Raw genomic sequence first — 17,448 nt, 5'->3', positions numbered from 1 at the left:
GGTATGATTAGTTCTGTTATAATAATGAAGTAAAAAATAAAGCGCCATCTGTTTTCATATATTAGAATTAAAATGTTGATTGCATTGATATATTTTCTGGATGGAATATAGGCCAACACAACACACTCGAACTCCTTAGAAATGCAGTAGGAGTTCTATAAGATAAGATAGATTGATTATTATTATAGCAAGTGATAATATTATTAAACATAATATTCTAACGTATTAAAAACTATAAACAAAAACATAATAACTAATAAGTATGATTAGTTCTATGTTCCAACGAAGTAAAAAAAAAGCGCCATCTGTTGAATCGTATTAGAACTAAAATGTTCATTGCATCGCGTCGATATATTTCTGGATTTTTTATAATATTATACATAAAATATATTTAAGATTTTTGAAATTTTTGAAATATTATTTTAATACACATCCAAGACCCAGGAACATTGAAAACTTTTTGTTCCGCCTGCGGGACTCGAACCCAGGACCCCCGGGATGAGCGCTGGCCACGCGCAATGCGAAGTAATTTTCATCGATATTTTCATGGAAATAAGATATTTTCCCACATCAAAATGTAGCCTATGTCCTTTCTCAGACTCTAGAATAACTGTGTACAAAATTTCATTGCAATCGGTTCAGTAGTTTTGGCGTGAAAGCGAGACAGACAGACAGACAGACAGACAGACAGACAGACAGAGATACTTTCGCATTTATAATATTAGTATAGATAACCTCAATATATTATACAATTTGCATGATAATAAAAGCTTGTCTCGTGATTTGTTAATAATGAACTAGTAAGTGCCAATTTAACTGAGTAAACTGTTATTATATTGTTTATTTTATTAAAGTAATTAAATATTGACAGATTGTTAAGTCTCGCGACAAGCTTTTATTATAATGCAAATTGTATAAGTAATATATTGAGGTTATAACTTAATAGTTAGAATTTTTAAGGGGAAATTTATTTTCTTCTTTTTAAATAAAAGCTTTTTTTTTTTCAAAAAGTTTTTTTGTTTTTTAGTTAAATCTCTGACTAGATTTCTTAAGTCTGCTTGATTGTAGTTTGTTTTGTATCAAGAATTTGTTAAAATCTGATTAGGTAACTTAATTTGAGTCTTTAAGAAATCTTACTTAATTTTACGACTAAAAAATTAAATATCACTTAACAAAAATGACCGGATTCAACCAGGTATTTTCTAATGCCCGACTGGTTTTGACTTGACATAACACGACACGACACGACACGACACGACACGACACGACACGACACGACACGACACGACACGACACGACACGACACGAAACGACACGACACGACACGACACGACACGACACGACACGACACGTCACGTCATGTTACGATACGACACGATACGATACGACGCGATACGATACGACACGGCACGACAGGACACGACATGACTTTTCAATTTACTCTCAATAAGCCTTTTTGTTTGATACCCATATTACAGAAGTGCATTAAAAATAACTATATCCCCCTACCTTGAATGAGACGCCATATTGGATTTATAGTATGACATTACATTCGTTTTCGAGTTACTCTCGAAAAGCCCTTTCATTAAATATCCATATTCTAGAACTGCATAGAAAATAATTATTTCGCCATCTTGGGTGGTCGGCCATATTGGATTTAGAGTGATGTCACATACAATATCATGTATTGTCATCCAAACTAAACGTGCCTGCAAAATTTCAGCTCGATCGGTTAAATATATCTACTCCAAAATTGAGTTCCAAGATTTCACCCGAACATACATACTTACATACATACAGAGCAAGTTAAATAAAAGCTTTTAATATATTGAGGTTATAAGTTATAACTCAATAGTTAAACATTTTAAGGAGAAATTTATTTTCTTCATTTTAGAGTGTTTATAAAAGGTTATCGAGTAAGCGATAGCGCGATGTAGAGGCCGAACAGCGCCATCTGTTATCCAATCGTGGAACTAAATTTACTTAGAAAATATGAGTTTACAAATCTCAACAGCAATGTAAATGACGAGGAATGTTGTAAAGGTATGCAAAGTTTAAAAATTTGATTACTAAGGAAGATAATATAAAAATTTCAAAGATTGTTTTAAAGCTGATATTATATTTAAGGAACATGAGTGACGTCGTAGTACTAAATAACAATATTTTTGTGTGAGTGTAAAAATGTGTCAACCCATACATAGATCAAGATAAACACCGCATGTGTATGTACTATGTATACTTCGCGTACCATATCGCGTTGCCAAACGGCGAGCAATGCTCGTCTTTCGAAAGTCTGTTCTTTAGTCTGCGCTCCACCGTTCAGAATCGGACGTCAATTATTGGAATTTTAAAAATGCGTAATTGTGCCGTATTGAGCAGTAGAAATTCGAATAGAAACATTGGCCTAGAATCTAGACAATTAACACGTTTCTTTTCATCGGTACGTCACAGTACACGCTTGTTTTCATACAAATGTATGGAGGGACATGCGGTATCTATCTATCAACGGACGAATCTGTCTGTACTCACTACTCAGCGACAGGAGACTATCTAATATTGGGTGTCACTGTTACAGGTGATAATGCTGAGCGGGACCACGGCCGTGGTGTACTGGACGGACCCAACGCTGCCCAAGGGCCAGGTGAGTGCGTGTGCGCGGTTAGATTGACGGAAATAAAAATAAATTTAACATTTTTTTATCAAAAAAGTATATTTTTTTTTTTTATCTCTTGATGTAATGTAACTTTTTTAACAAAAATGATGAATGTTTACATCCTACTAATATTATAAAGGCGAAAGTTTGTTTGGATGTATGGATGTGTGGATGTATGGATGTTTGTATGTTTGTTACTCTTTCACGCAAAAACTACTGAACGGATTTTAATGAAACTCTACATCAGAATAACATATATAGCTTATACATCAGAATAACACATAGGCTACAATTTTAACCGACTTTCAAAATGGGGGAGGTGTTATGTTCGTTTTCTTATATTCAACGATTACTCCACCGTTCGTTAACCGATTTTCAAAAATTTTCTTTTGGTATATAGGGTATCATCCCAATTTGGTATTATATTCACAAAAGTGGTGATCTGATGAAGGATCCATAAGTAATCGAGGGAACTCCTCAAAACTTATATTGAAACATGTGGTGACTTCGGTTTCGTGAGAAGTATTCTAAGCATATGCTACCAACAAGTAAGATTTTGCACCGAGATATACCTGGTTACATACCGTGGTTCGGAAGGTTCTGAGAGAACTCCTGATTCTTTATAGATACAAGTTTGGGAGTTTCGGCGTTGTTTTAAGAACATAAAGCATATGCTACTATGCAAAAAACCATTTCATAGTCTTTTAGATCGAGACTCGAGTTTATCAAGCGATAATTTAAAAAAATCTATACCTACCTAATATTATAAACCTGAAGAGTATGTTTGCTTGAACGCGTCAATCTCAGGAACTATAGGTCCGATTTAAAAGTCTCAGTGTTAGATAGATCATTAATCGAGTAAGACTATAGGCTATAATATAGTACAGTCTTAGCGTGATAATATAGCCGCTATATTATCAGTTATCACGCTAAGACTAATACGACCGAATAAACTCAGGAAAATGTGGGTAAAACGGGGGAAATATTTTTATAGGAAAATGTACGGTTTCTGTAAAATTCCTAATTTACGCGGGCGAAGCCGCGCGGGACATCTAGTAGATACATAATTATTGTAAGTCACACATTATAAAATATGTAGCCCTGCAAGCGGCCACCATAATCCCAGGACGTGCCATCGTCAATAAAATTATAATAACCTCATAGTAGGTTTTGGCACAGACTGGATGGATTTGAAGATTTTGAACGTTTTCTAGGATTTTAATGTGAAGGCGTATGCATAGATCTTTAAAAGATTTACTTACTTTACTGAGTTCAGACTCTTGTGCTCATTTCTAGTGTTCCTACAATGATCGTCACCTACAATAGTTTTTATAGTTTGTGCGTTTTATGATGATATGCGTGACACATTATAATTGACAATAGTAGGGAAGTTACCTAACAAAAATTAATCGATAATTTAAAAATATCGAATCACTTCGTAAATGAATTGCAATCGAAATTATCGATTTCGTACTGACATTTCAGTGGTGCCGGCGATTTAAGATGGCCGCCCTTTTTTATCGATTTGATTTCGATTCAACAGAGTCAATCTCTATTGACATAAGTTCCGTTTTATGCATATGACATTTTTCAAATGTTTTCGTAACAATAATTTCTTACTCCTATTTCACAGTTAATATTTATAATTTTTATTCATAAGTTAGCATTTAGCATCTTTTCATTTTTATTCATTTACAATTATATCAAACATTTGTTTTTGTATATGGAATATAATTTATTACATTTTGATATTTTTTGTTTTCTTGTAAAAAAAACCCGTAGCAAGGAACATGAAAACTGTCACCCATATCATCTTAGAACGCACAAACTATAGATTACTAAGATTCTTTCTCACTTACAATACATGACCTAGTTTTCGTTCACCTTAAGCTCAAACCACCTAAAATTGACAGATTGGCATGTCGCCTCGCGCAATTGAAATCTGTCATATCCATACAAATTTATGCCGAGTCGTGCCTCGCCTCGCCTCGTCACGTTGCGGTGTGAATTGACCCTAAAAAACCTAAGTTCCTCATCCTGCGTAGTTTTAAGGGTATGGATTTGAAGGCTCTTAGGCATGACATATTAATGCTGACTGGTCTTGTGTCCACTCGGCCTGGGATATCGATGTAAAAGTACCGATATTTAGTGACATATAGACCCAGATCTTTGACACTCATGCTCCATTAGAAAGAGTTAAAGTTAAATATGCACCGGCACCTTGGCTAACTCAGGAAATATGAAATATGCATTTATAAATTTGTATGGATTTGACAGATTTGCAAGACGTCTCACGCTCACCAAATCGGTCAATTCAGTACAAGTTTAGTAGAATTAATGCATCTACGCGTTGCGTTGCCCTTAGGGTCAGTTCAGACCGCAAAGCGTCGAAGCGAGGCGAGGCGCGACGCGGCATACAATTGCATGGATTTGACAGATTTCAATTGCTTGAGAGGTCTTGCGAATCTGTCAAATCCATATAAATTTAGAAATGCATCTACGCGTCACGTTGCGGTCTGAATCAACCCTTAGAGTACCGGTTCATTTAAAGTAGTCTGTCAGCGATTGAGAGCGCGTGTCGTGTGGTGTGCGCAGGCGGCGACGGACGGGCGACGCTACGTGGTGCGGTGGGCGGCCGCAGGAGGGCGGCCCCGTGTCTACAACGCCACCGACCTCAACTGCATGCTCGACGACCTGCGCCCGCACACCACATACGAGTTCGCCGTCAAACTCATCAAAGGTATGGGACCAACCGGTCGGGTAAATTGTAACAAAGGAAAGTTTTAGTCTAGGATGTTGACTGGTTGAAATGGTCTAGGTAAAATAGAAAAATTGATTATTTTCGACAAAACTGAAACTGAAACAGTATAACCCACTTTCCCCTAATAAGTATCCTCCTATATTTATATCGTATATAAACTACTTCAAAGACTTTGATGACTCTTTATTGACTTTAAATATAATAATTGGGAATATTTTCGCTGAATTTCGAATCTACTTGCATATCTGAGCTGCGCTTCGAGTGACCCCTCTCTCGCGGTGTAGGCGGGCGCGAGTCGGCGTGGTCGATGCTGGCGTCCAACACGACGCTGGAGGCGGCACCGGCGTCGGCGCCGCGCGACCTGCGCGCCGCTCCCGCGCAGCCCGCCGCCCGCGCCGTTGACCTCACCTGGATGCCGCCCGCCCGCCCCAACGGCGTCATCACCGGCTACGTCCTCATGTACGCCGTGCAGCGCGGCGGCGGCGCGGGCGGCGGGGGCGGGGCGGAGGAGTGGGTGGCGGTGGGCGTGGCCGGCGAGCGTGGCCGCGCGCGCCTCGACCGCCTGCGCCCGCGAACGACTTACGCCTTTAAAATCCAGGCCCGAAACTCCAAGGGTCTCGGGCCGTTCAGCGCCCCGCTGCTCTATACCACGGGACCGGGTAAGTACTGAGAATACGTCTTATTTTCCACCGCCTTTATGTACTTCCGAACAGAATATTTTCCAAGTGTAAAATTACATCGGTCCAGTAGTTTCGGAGCCTATTCATTTCAAACAAAAAAATCAAATGTTTCCTCTTTATAAGATTAGTGTAGATTATAATTCTATTCTAATCTTTTTTGACAATGTATGGAGTCCAATTAGTTTTATTATAAGATGAAAAATACAAAAGTTAATAGTTGTAAGCCTTTCATATAGCCAGTTAGAAAGAGAGTTTTTAAGATTTTGATATAATATAATTAAGAGGTATAATATTATTATGTAACAGTATTTCTTGAAAGATATTTTTCATCCTTACTTGTAAATCAAATGCGCATCTCCGCTAATTATATCTCTTAAACATAATTTACCTGACTATGTCATTGTATTATATTTTTCATGTCAGTGTATTATATTTTTTATTAGTGAGGATAATCCTTACTAATAAAAAATATAATACACTGCTTATAACTATGCAAGGTTTATTCTCGTTTGTCGGGCAACTAGAGTTAAGTGAATCATCGCTATAATCAATCGATGTTGTGTGTGTTCGGCAGGCGGCGAGGGCGGCGGGCTGGCGGGCGCGACGTCGGCGTGGCTGTGGGCGAGCGCGGGCGGCGCGTGCGCGGTGCTGGCGCTGGCCGCCGCGCTCGCGCTGTCGCTGTGCTGCCGCCGCCCGCGCGCCACGCTCGACCCCGACACCAGGTTTTTTTTATTTTATTATGAAATAAGGGGGCAAACGAGCAAACGGGTCACCTGATGGAAAGCAACTTCCATTGCCCATGGAAACTCGCAGCATCAGAGGAGCTGCAGGTGCGTTGCCGGCCTTTTAAGAAGGAATAGGGTAATTGGGGAGGGTAGGGAAGGGAAGGGAATAGGGGAGGATAGGGAAGGGAAGGGAATAGGATAGGGGATTGGGCCTCCGGTAAACTCACTCACTCGGCGAAACACAGCGCAAGCGCTGTTTCACGCCGGTTTTCTATGAGAACGTGGTATTTCTCCGGTCGAGCTGGCCCATTTGTGCCGAAGCATGGCTGTCCCACGTATAAACAGGATAGGATATAAGATATGAGGTGTCACAGGTACCACGTGACACCACATATCTTATATCTTTAAACGAGCAATTCTTATATATATATATATATATATATATATATATATATATATATATATATATATATATATATATATTAATTCCCTGTACCGTTATTCGAAGCTTATTTAATTGAGATAGGCACTACGTTTCCCGCCATTATATCCATACTGTTGACTTCCGGTTACTCCCACTTTCGTCCCACCATGGTGAAGAGGTAGGGAGAGTTTATAAAAGCGAGCTAACTCGTCTGCCAGTTCATTGGCGTCTTGTTTCCCGCCCGATACGGTAGTGTTTTCGTACACAGGTATAAGTGCAATTTATTTCAAGGAATTACACAGGTATAATTGAATTTATTTCAAGGAATAATAATAAATAAATATCTACAGGTATGTTATATTCTTTTAATATTAATTAAATTAAATATATTTTAATACAAGAAATAAAAAATATGATAAAGTACTAATTTAATAATTTATTTTGTTAATATAATGACAACTGTTTTTAATTATATTTTAATTAATTATTACTATCGATGAAAAAAGTATAAAATATTTGCATCTTATTTTTCTTTAACGGATTTTCCGTTCAGATAAAAATTATCATTTACAAATTTTATTTATCACTTACAAGTTTATAAACAATTTTAGTTTAACATAATGAAATTATTAATTTAATGACTAGCAAGACGAATGGAAATGCTAGTAAAATATGTGAAAATGGTTGATACCAGTTGCAGATCCATCAGCACCGCGACGTACTTACTTTCTAATTTCTAGCTCCGATAGTGACAGCTCATCCACTAGCTCTTCAGACTCCGCTAAGCACCGTAGTAAAAAAAGGAGGGGGCAAACGCACGTGTCACTCAGACCGTAAATACTAACGGATGTACAAAGAAATTACTGACATTATAGTTGCAGCCGCATCAGAATAATACTCAGTATTTAAATAAGGAACCATCGGTTCCTAAATCCTCAGAAAATCATTAAAGCTTTTATGTAATCTCCAACATCTAGACGACGCCTCTGAGAGTGATATAAGGTATGCAGTGGCACTTATCTATCATCTCCAAGATTCACGAGCTTGGAGACTAATGAAGTAATTCTAAATCTCCAATCCTCCGGCCATGTAAGGCTTTTGGAGTGCTTACTATGTGCGCCATAAAACAACACGATTACAAAAACCACTCACTGACGTCACAAAATGGTTTAAGGAGAATCCGGATTACACGCAATAAAAATTATCAGCGGGGCTAAAATGGTCGTTTTGGAGAATCATATTATGAATCATAATATGATTCATTTTATTTGTTTATTTATTAATCACAAAATGGTCACTCTGCAGTCTGCTTGCAATTCATGGCTAGTAGGTAATTTGTACTAATTTGACATTCGTCAGTTTGACTGTTTTGACGATTCAGTTTCTGAATTGATTTTAGAGGAATTGCGACCATTTTAGCTCCGCTGAACTTTTTTCTGTAGGTGAATATCAGAGAATCTTCTCAGATACGTTGCATATTATATGTCGTCACCGACGTGAGATTATAACAAAACAAGTTCGCGATCCGACGATTAATACGTCTATAGTAGACGAAGCGTGGTAAGGTAAGCTGGTAGTCGGAAGTGTTTTGGCTTCTGAGGAAATCGCGTGCGGTCACCTTGCAGGCAGAGGGTAAAAAGCCCAGCGTCTCCTTTCAGGAGCACGCATCTCATAAAAAACCCTTACAGGGTTGTTGTGGTTGTTACTCAAACGATCTGCCAACGCAAGCTAGCAGTCACCACTGCTCTCACTCAGTCCTACCGAGTAATCGTGGGTCATTTCGTGGACGTGGCATATCACGTAACCACTTTAAACAGGCGACGTCGTGTTTGACACGAAATATCAGGCCGGTCGTCTCGCTCAATATGTGGATTAATGGAGGCAGTTGGGAGCACCAGAAACAATACTGAAAATAATTTCCAGGTATCGTATACCATTTCGCAAGAAATTTCGCCCCCTTATTTATGTGGGGATGCAAAAAAGAACAGTACAAATTATTCCTCGTTCTCGCGACATGACTGCCACTATCCATAAAATAAGCGAAGGCATCCTGGAGCTATGCAATCCATCTCCAAGCTTACCTTCGTCAACGTTTTTAGTACGCAAAACGGACGGTACTGCACAGCCTGTCTTCAACTAAGGGCTCTGAATTACTACATCAAAACAACGAAGTTCAAACTTCTGAACATGTTTTGGGTTCCAGATTTTCTTCAGCCGGGAGACTGGCTCTACAAAGTGGATCTGACGCAGGTATGCTTTCACGTTCGAGTCTCGTAGATTCTAACACTTGATATATCAAAAGCAACTTTGGGAAATGACGTGTCTACTATTGACTGAGTACTGCTCCAAGAGCTTTCGCGACAATAACCAACTGGGTGGCTCAAGTTCTTCGCAAAAGGTATTCGTATCATAATTTATCAGGCCGAGCAAAGCGAGCCCTAGAATATCCCACAACATTTTGTGGTACACTTTACGGAAAAACTATCACGCCTATTGATTTGTGCTTTAATATAGTAATATTGTCAGTCAAGGTCAAATGAGTTAAGGAGACATATGTTCATGTTGCCGTATAAACCTTAGAATTTTTAGGATGGATTATCAACAAGGAAAAAGCGATCCTTGTTCCATTTAAGTCAATAGTTTATTTAGGAGTCGAGTGGAATCCTACTACTAATATAAAGCGAGTTCCTATAGAGAAATTACAAATTCTAAAAACCAAAAATTTGTGAAATTCATAAAAAGCAACGTGTACCTATCCCTTAAAGAGATACAGAGCTTAGTTGGTCTATAAAACTTTCGTTAGTTTTACTGTACCCACAGGTCAGCTCAATTTCCGCGCGCTTTTGATGCTGCTCAACAGAATGTTAAAATCGGGCACCAGATGACGTACGATTCCGGCAGACGCCAGGAACATTTTGGATTGGTGGCTCGAGAATTGTCGTAAGCCTTCGGCTATTCATATGTCTTCACCATTGCATTATCTTACAGCTGAAACTGATGCTTCTGACATCGCATGGGGCGCTCGTCTTAATAATTTAAGTCTGACCTGTTTTTTGTCGCAAGACAAAATCATGCTCCATTGTAATCAGAAAGAAATATTAGCTATGTCAAAAGTTTTTCAAAGTCATCATAAAATAATGACTAATAATACAGTTATTAGTACAAAGCGACAATAAAACCGTAATCGCATACCTTCGTCACGAAGGTGGCACCAAATCTCAAAAACTTAGGATCTAAGAACGATATCAAATACACCTCAGTTTTTCACATTCCAGGGATTTACAACAGCCACGCCGACAATTTGTCAAAGCTTTGTCGGAAACCAGAGTGGCATTTGACGTCCGAATGGACAAATAAAATTTTCAGCAGATAGGGCATTCCAGTGATCGACTTCTTTGCTTTCAGTCGGGTGCATGTGGTAACGAACAACATTTCTCTTGATTTAATCAACCCTGGGGCGCTCTTTCTAGACTCCTTTTTACTGCAGTGGGTTTTCCAGTTAGCTTGGATATTTCCGCCACAATGTCTAATACCCAAAGTTTTGAATCATCTCGATCACGCACAGGGAATATACTTGCTGGTAGTCCCCCGCTGGAGCAAAGTCTACTGGCGATCAGATCTGAAAGCCCGAGCGACTGTCGCCCCATACACATTTCCACGCCTGAACAAGTTCCTCATCGACGCGTCGACGGGTCTGCCATCACCCGAGGTCCACAAGATGACACTGGTAGTTCAGAAATCCGAAATATGGAGGTGGAGTCAGCGCTTAAGAACCTGGAGCAAACTGTAAGTAGATCTTCTATGTATGTCATGGCACTCATCTCGTAATTCTACACAAAAAAGCTTATGTTGCTTGGAAACGATGGCTACACTGGTCAAACCAAAATCAAGTCGATTCATGTAATCCACGGGGTGAAGGTGTAGCCAGGTTTTTATCAGACCTAAGTCGGTTGTTTCAACTCTTTGTAACTTGAATTCGGCTGGAGAAATTAGTTCTTATATTATAGTTGAGTAAATGTTAAAATCCATAGCTTTACAAAAACCTACAAGCTTAAAACTACCAATATGGAATATAGATAGTTTGGCATCATATCTAAGCAATTACGCTTTAGAACATGACAACCCTTTTCAAGTAAAAAGACATATAGCCGTTTTACTGCTCTTATGTTCTGGTAGAACAATAATTTATGTTTAACCCTGCTAAAGATTGATAATGGCCATTGTATACAAAATACAAATGAAATAATATTTTTTGCCCATCTTTTGGTTCAAAAACTGACTTTTCTGATTACAGGCAATCTTGACCTAATAAAGAACTATTGAGGTACTCGATTCTAGGCGGAATACAATTACATTACATTTTACATAATTTATTATTATTTGCAGAGGTCGGATTAAACCTGCCTCAAGGACCATTATTTCAGGATGGATCGAATCCCTTTTCAAAGATGTGGGTATAACTGCTACGCCGGGAAGTATTTGATCAGCTGTTGCATTGAAAAATTGGGTGGACAATTTTCCAATATAAGATATTTATATATTTATACAAATTGGTGTTCCCATAGTAGTTGGTACTACTGGTTGTTAAAAATAAACTATTTGATTTATATTATATTTTTGTATCTTTCACATTGGCGTCTAATTTACATTCCGTAAACTTTCGTTCCCACCAGGCGATAACAAACAATTCTCAATTAAATAAGCTTCGAATAACGGTACAGGGAATTAATAGTGGCGTTTTACCTACCAATAAAACGCATATTAATTTACTTACCTTATTCGAAGCTTATAGTTTAAATTCTGCCTGGTGAGTATAGACGCAATAAACTGGCAGACGAGTTAGCTCGCTTTTATAAACTCTCCCTACCTCTTCACCATGGTGGGACGAAAGTGGGAGTAACCGGAAGTCAACAGTATGGATATAATGGCGGGAAACGTAGTGCCTATCTCAATTAAATAAGCTTCGAATAAGGTAAGTAAATTAATATGCGTTTTATTGGTAGGTAAAACGCCACTATTTTTTTTTTTTTTTTTTTTCACTTTTGTATGGGCAAGGGCCCGAGCGTCACGAGTTTCCCCATACAAAAGTGAAAAAAAAATTTGGGCTTTCAGCGCTGCTACTTTCACAGTGAACTCTCTATAAGGAACACGTACAAACCCTAAAGTATTATCACTTATTTTTGTGACACCCTGAAATTTAGTATGAAATTTAGTATATAATCAAAACCCCCTTTCGGGAACGATAAATCGATCTAGCTAGGAATCATTTTTAGAAAATGTCTTTTTATTTGTGTTTTATCGATAATCGATAAACTGAAAAATATGACTCTTCCTGACATCTATTAGCGAATAATAATACTTTTTTGTGACCAACTAATTGCTTTAACGACACAACAACAGTTAAAGCTATTCCAGCAGATGGCGTTGTACAAAGTACAATAATGTATTAGGTTAACTGCTGAGTGAGAGCTTCGTGTCAGCATCAGTTACATTCATTAACATTGTTACATTTTACTTAATAAATCAGTGTAAGAACAGCACTCATCGGTTTTGGTTGTTTCATTCCATCCCTATCTATCTGTAGAAACACTACAGGCGTTATTAAGTAAAAAGAAGTCAATGAGTGTTTGATGTACCGAGCAAAGCTCGGTCATCCAGGTACTCCATATTAATAAGGATATCGAATCCTTTTTGTATCGAAAGTTATTGTAACTACTCTGGCATTTTAAGCGTAAATTGTTTTGATAATAATTAGTAGTACATTATTGCATTTCGGTACTCGTCCCATCAGTAGGTATAAAGTTTTAAATCGTATCGTTGCACGTTTTGGCAGCGGCGTGCGTTGCGGTCGTTTTTTCCCCGCCCGGGCGCTCAAGTTAAATATGTTCGGTTGCAGCACGTACCAGAAGGCGTCGGCGTCGGCGGGCATCAAGCCGCCCGACCTGTGGATACACCATGACCAGATGGAGCTCAAGCACATGGACAAGAGCCTGCACAGCTCCGCCAGTAAGAGTACGCCCGCCCCACACTTTCGCTTTCGATATACTAGCCCCGCACGAAAGAAATCTCTTTTATAAATGACTAGCTGTTGCCCGCGACTTCGTCCGCGTGGACTTCAGTTTATAGCGCGCGGTGTCAATAAAATTGGTGTCAAAAGCTTTTTAAAACCATGGTACCCCTTCAATCAAAATACCCAAAACAGCCGTGTAGTGTGCACACAACATGATTTTTTTTAAATAAACTTTTTTATACCTTTTAAAGCTTATTTAGCTTTACACAACTTAGCTGCATAATGCATTACACAACTTTAGCTTTGCCCAATAGCCAATACCCATAGGCCATTAAACTATTTAGGGCGGATTCGACCAAACTGGAGTAAAATTTTACTCGAGTATAACTGTCTCCTAATCTAAGAGTAAGTTGGTTTTGCGTTTTTCCAACTTCTAATCCAAGAATGAGGTAACGGGAGTAAATAATTAAACGGGCTATTTTGGTGGAATAAATATTAAACTGAGAATAGTTGCTGAGAACTGAGAATAACAGGGTTCACCTGTCACGGTCGGTGTCATTGTGACTATAATTGACATTTTATTTCATACTCTTTGAGTAACTTGGTAAAATGCAAACGATTATACCCTAGAGTATATTAAAGGAGTAAAATTATTCTCAAGATAGTTATACTCGTGTAACTTCAAGTTTGGTCGAATCGGGCCTTAGTATTTATTATTGGTAGACAGTTGTTTCTGATTTCTATGTTGGTACGTGAGTTATTTAATAACATGTATAACAATCGAAAGAATCGAAATCTTAACTCAAAATGGTACCACCTCTTATAGGAATACATATGAACAAGCGATAGCGCGATCTAGGCGACTCTTGGCGCCATCTATTCCAGTTTTCGGAACTAACTTAATTTGAACTAATTTACGCATAAACACCCCCTTACAACCCCTTTTTCCAGTAAGAAGTAGCCTATGTCCTTTCTCAGGCTTTAGACTATCTGTGTACAACATTTCATTACAATCGGTTCAGTAGTTTTGGTGCTGTTGTTTTTGAATTTGATATCTAATCTAAGTTGGTAGGTGAGTTCTTAGTTAATGACGTGTAAAACAATCGAAAGAATCGAAAAGTCTAGTTTGACATGGTACCACCTCTTATAGAAATACGCATGAGCAAGCAATAGCGCGATCTAGGGGACTCTTGGTGCCATCTATTTTAAGTTTTTGGAACTAACTTAATTTGGCCAAATTTACGCATTTTCACCCCCTTACAACCCCCTTTTCCAGTTAAAAGTAGCCTATGTCCTTTCTCAGGCTTTAGACTATATGTGTACAACATTTCATTACAATCGGTTTAGTAGTTTTGGCGTGAAAGCGAGACAGACAGACAGACAGACAGAGATACTTTCGCATTTATAATATTAGTATAGATAATATTCTAACGTATTAAAAACTATAAACAAAAACATACTAACTAATAAGTATGATTAGTTCTATGTTACAATAAAGTAAAAAATAAAGCGCCATCTGTTGAATCGTATTAGAACTAAAATGTTCGTATTAGAAATTGCATCGATATATTTCTGGATTTTTTATAATATTATACATAAAATATGTTTAAGATTTTTGAAATTTTATTTTAATACAAAAATTGAAAACTTTTTTTTCCGCCTGCGGGACTCGAACCCAGGACCCCCGGGATGAGCGCTGGCCACGCGCAATGCGAATTCATTTTCATCGATATTTTCATGGAAATAAGATATTTTCCCACATCAAAATGTAGCCTATGTCCTTTCTCAGACTCTAGAATAACTGTGTACAAAATTTCATTGCAATCGGTTCAGTAGTTTTGGCGTGAAAGCAAGACAGACAGACAGACAGACAGACAGAGATACTTTCGCATTTATAATATTAGTATGGATAATATTATATGTGATAATATACGGGTACTGCTCGAGGTAGTAATATACCGTTATCACTAGATACATAATATAAAACAAAGTCGCTTTTTAGGGTTCCGTACCCAAAGGGTAAAAACGGGACCCTATTACTGAGACTTCGATGTCTGTCCGTCTGTCTGTCTGTCTCCAAGCTGTAACTCAAGAAGGGAGATCGCAGACGACAGACTTTTTGTGCGATCGAGTCTGCGGTGCCCATACAGTCGGCAGGAGAAAAAAACCTTTTTTTTTTAGTATTACACAAATCTAATATATCAAATCGTTTAGGTTAGGTTACGACAAATGTACTACATTTTTTGTTTTTACTAGAAAGTGTGTAATTTAGCCATAAAATGATTTAATTATGAAAAACAGCGTTATAACAGTCATCTTTGAGATTTTTTTCTATCGAGCAGAATTTTTCAAATTGTGTACTGTTATACCTTTGCGTATAGGAAATTTTCTCAATTTTAAAACGGTACTTTTTTATACTTAAATAATGTCATTTTCTTTACAAAAAACATTAAACCACAGCGCCTTAACAATAAAAATTAAACTCGAACTCAAAATTTTTTATTCAGAATATTTTTTTTCAAATATTCTCTGAACGTCGGGGCTACACAGATGCCTACCACCGGTTCGGGAACTAACCCGGCGAGAAGAATCGGCGTAAGAAACTCGCACGGGGCCATCTTTTTCTAAAAAGATGGAAAATTACAAAAAATATATTATAAAATAACAGTGTCATTATGACTAAATAAAATACGAGTGTACAATTATTATACATAATATTATATAGAAACAGCTCTGCAGGGGGCGACCTTATTCCCATGGTGTACTATCATTCATGAAATCAGTAACTTTATAGTACGCTTTGGTACACAAACGTTCTTTAACAACTTTTTTAAATCTATTAATTGAGAGATTTTGAACGATTTCTGGGATCTTATTATAAAAGCGTATACATTGACCTTTAAAAGAATTTTTGACTTTAGTAAGTCTAGTCACCGGAATTTCAAGCTTATGTTTATTACGAGTTTTTCTTCAATGGGTATCACATTTTTTCGTAAATTGAATTAACTATGTCACTTACAAAGATTTATGTTGATAAAAGTAAAAATAAGAATTGTTTACTTCATATTATTAACAAAATAGGTTGTACATGGTTGTACGAAGCTTTTTGTTACTTTTATTCAGAGATTTCAGCGTTATTCAAAATTTTTGAATTATTCGAATAATATTCGAATTATTCGAAAACTTTTGTAAAATATTCGAATTATTCGAATAGTAAATTTGTCGAATAATAACATTCCCTACTCATGTCCCTTTGTTCCCTTTTATCTTTAAAACTGCGTAACAGATTTTGATGCGGTTTTCTTTAATAGATAGAGTGATTCAAGAGGAAGGTTTATAGGTATAATAACATTCAGTAAATAGAGGAGAAATATTGTTATTGTTAGAGTTTCTAATGTGATGTCGTAAATAATAATAAAAAATCCGCTTACATTGCAAACGCAGGCTGAACCCTACGAGATTTATCAAAATAATGTACCAAATATTGTACACAATGAAAAGGTCTACAGAAAACTCCGCGATGGTATATGTCTATCTCTTATGGATATCCCACAATAACAGTTTTTTTTCTTTTACTTTTATTGACAAATAATGGCTAATTTTCGAAGCGATTTTAACCAATACGGCATTAATCCTTATTCAATTAAATACTTAAAATACATTGTTGATTTAATATAGACCTATCCATTTACAGCAGATTTAAATGAATATTTTCGAAGATATTACATAATATTTAAAAATTTCGGGACGTAGCTTTTGCGGGGGCACCGACTAATGCGGGCCACGAGTAGTAACAATGAATATAAATCAAAACTGCTGAATCGATTTTAATCATTTTTTCGGTGGCTATATATTTTATACCCGTGCGAAGCCGAGGCGGGTCGCTAGTACCGTTATAAATGAATTACCTCTTTGTGAAACATACCTGAAACGCAATCTCGGTAGGAACATATAATAGTATAGCGGCCCGGCCCGGCTTCGCACGGGTGGACATTGGTTTTTAAATTATTTTTTTTAAATAAAGGTAGTCAATCTTTAAGTTAAGCAGAACATAAAAATAGTTTACATTATTTAGCCTGCGACTACTATACTAAAATTATTATGTACATATAACACATTTTTATTGTATTTTTTTTTTATATTTTTATATTTTAAGTGTTATGTTTGATTATTTTATCCTTACCTGCAGAAGATA

General features: G+C 37.3%; 1 protein-coding gene across 1 annotated transcript in view; it reads left to right on the top strand.

Annotated features, from left to right (window-relative positions):
* The window catches only part of LOC121736790 (neogenin), a 128,591-nt gene that overhangs the window by 99,687 nt on the left and 11,456 nt on the right, over positions 1 to 17,448 (top strand). Inside the window, exons 14-18 of the mRNA XM_042128181.1 lie at positions 2,576 to 2,641; positions 5,249 to 5,393; positions 5,699 to 6,073; positions 6,669 to 6,816; positions 13,140 to 13,249. Of these exons, the coding sequence (XP_041984115.1) occupies positions 2,576 to 2,641; positions 5,249 to 5,393; positions 5,699 to 6,073; positions 6,669 to 6,816; positions 13,140 to 13,249 (844 nt within the window). The remainder of the gene's footprint in view (positions 1 to 2,575; positions 2,642 to 5,248; positions 5,394 to 5,698; positions 6,074 to 6,668; positions 6,817 to 13,139; positions 13,250 to 17,448) is intronic.

This window comes from Aricia agestis, chromosome 2 (assembly GCF_905147365.1).
Source record: "Aricia agestis chromosome 2, ilAriAges1.1, whole genome shotgun sequence".
NCBI lineage: Eukaryota > Metazoa > Arthropoda > Insecta > Lepidoptera > Lycaenidae > Aricia > Aricia agestis.
The sequence above is the reverse complement of the archived record's forward strand: the minus strand, read 5'-3'. Positions and strand labels throughout refer to the sequence as shown.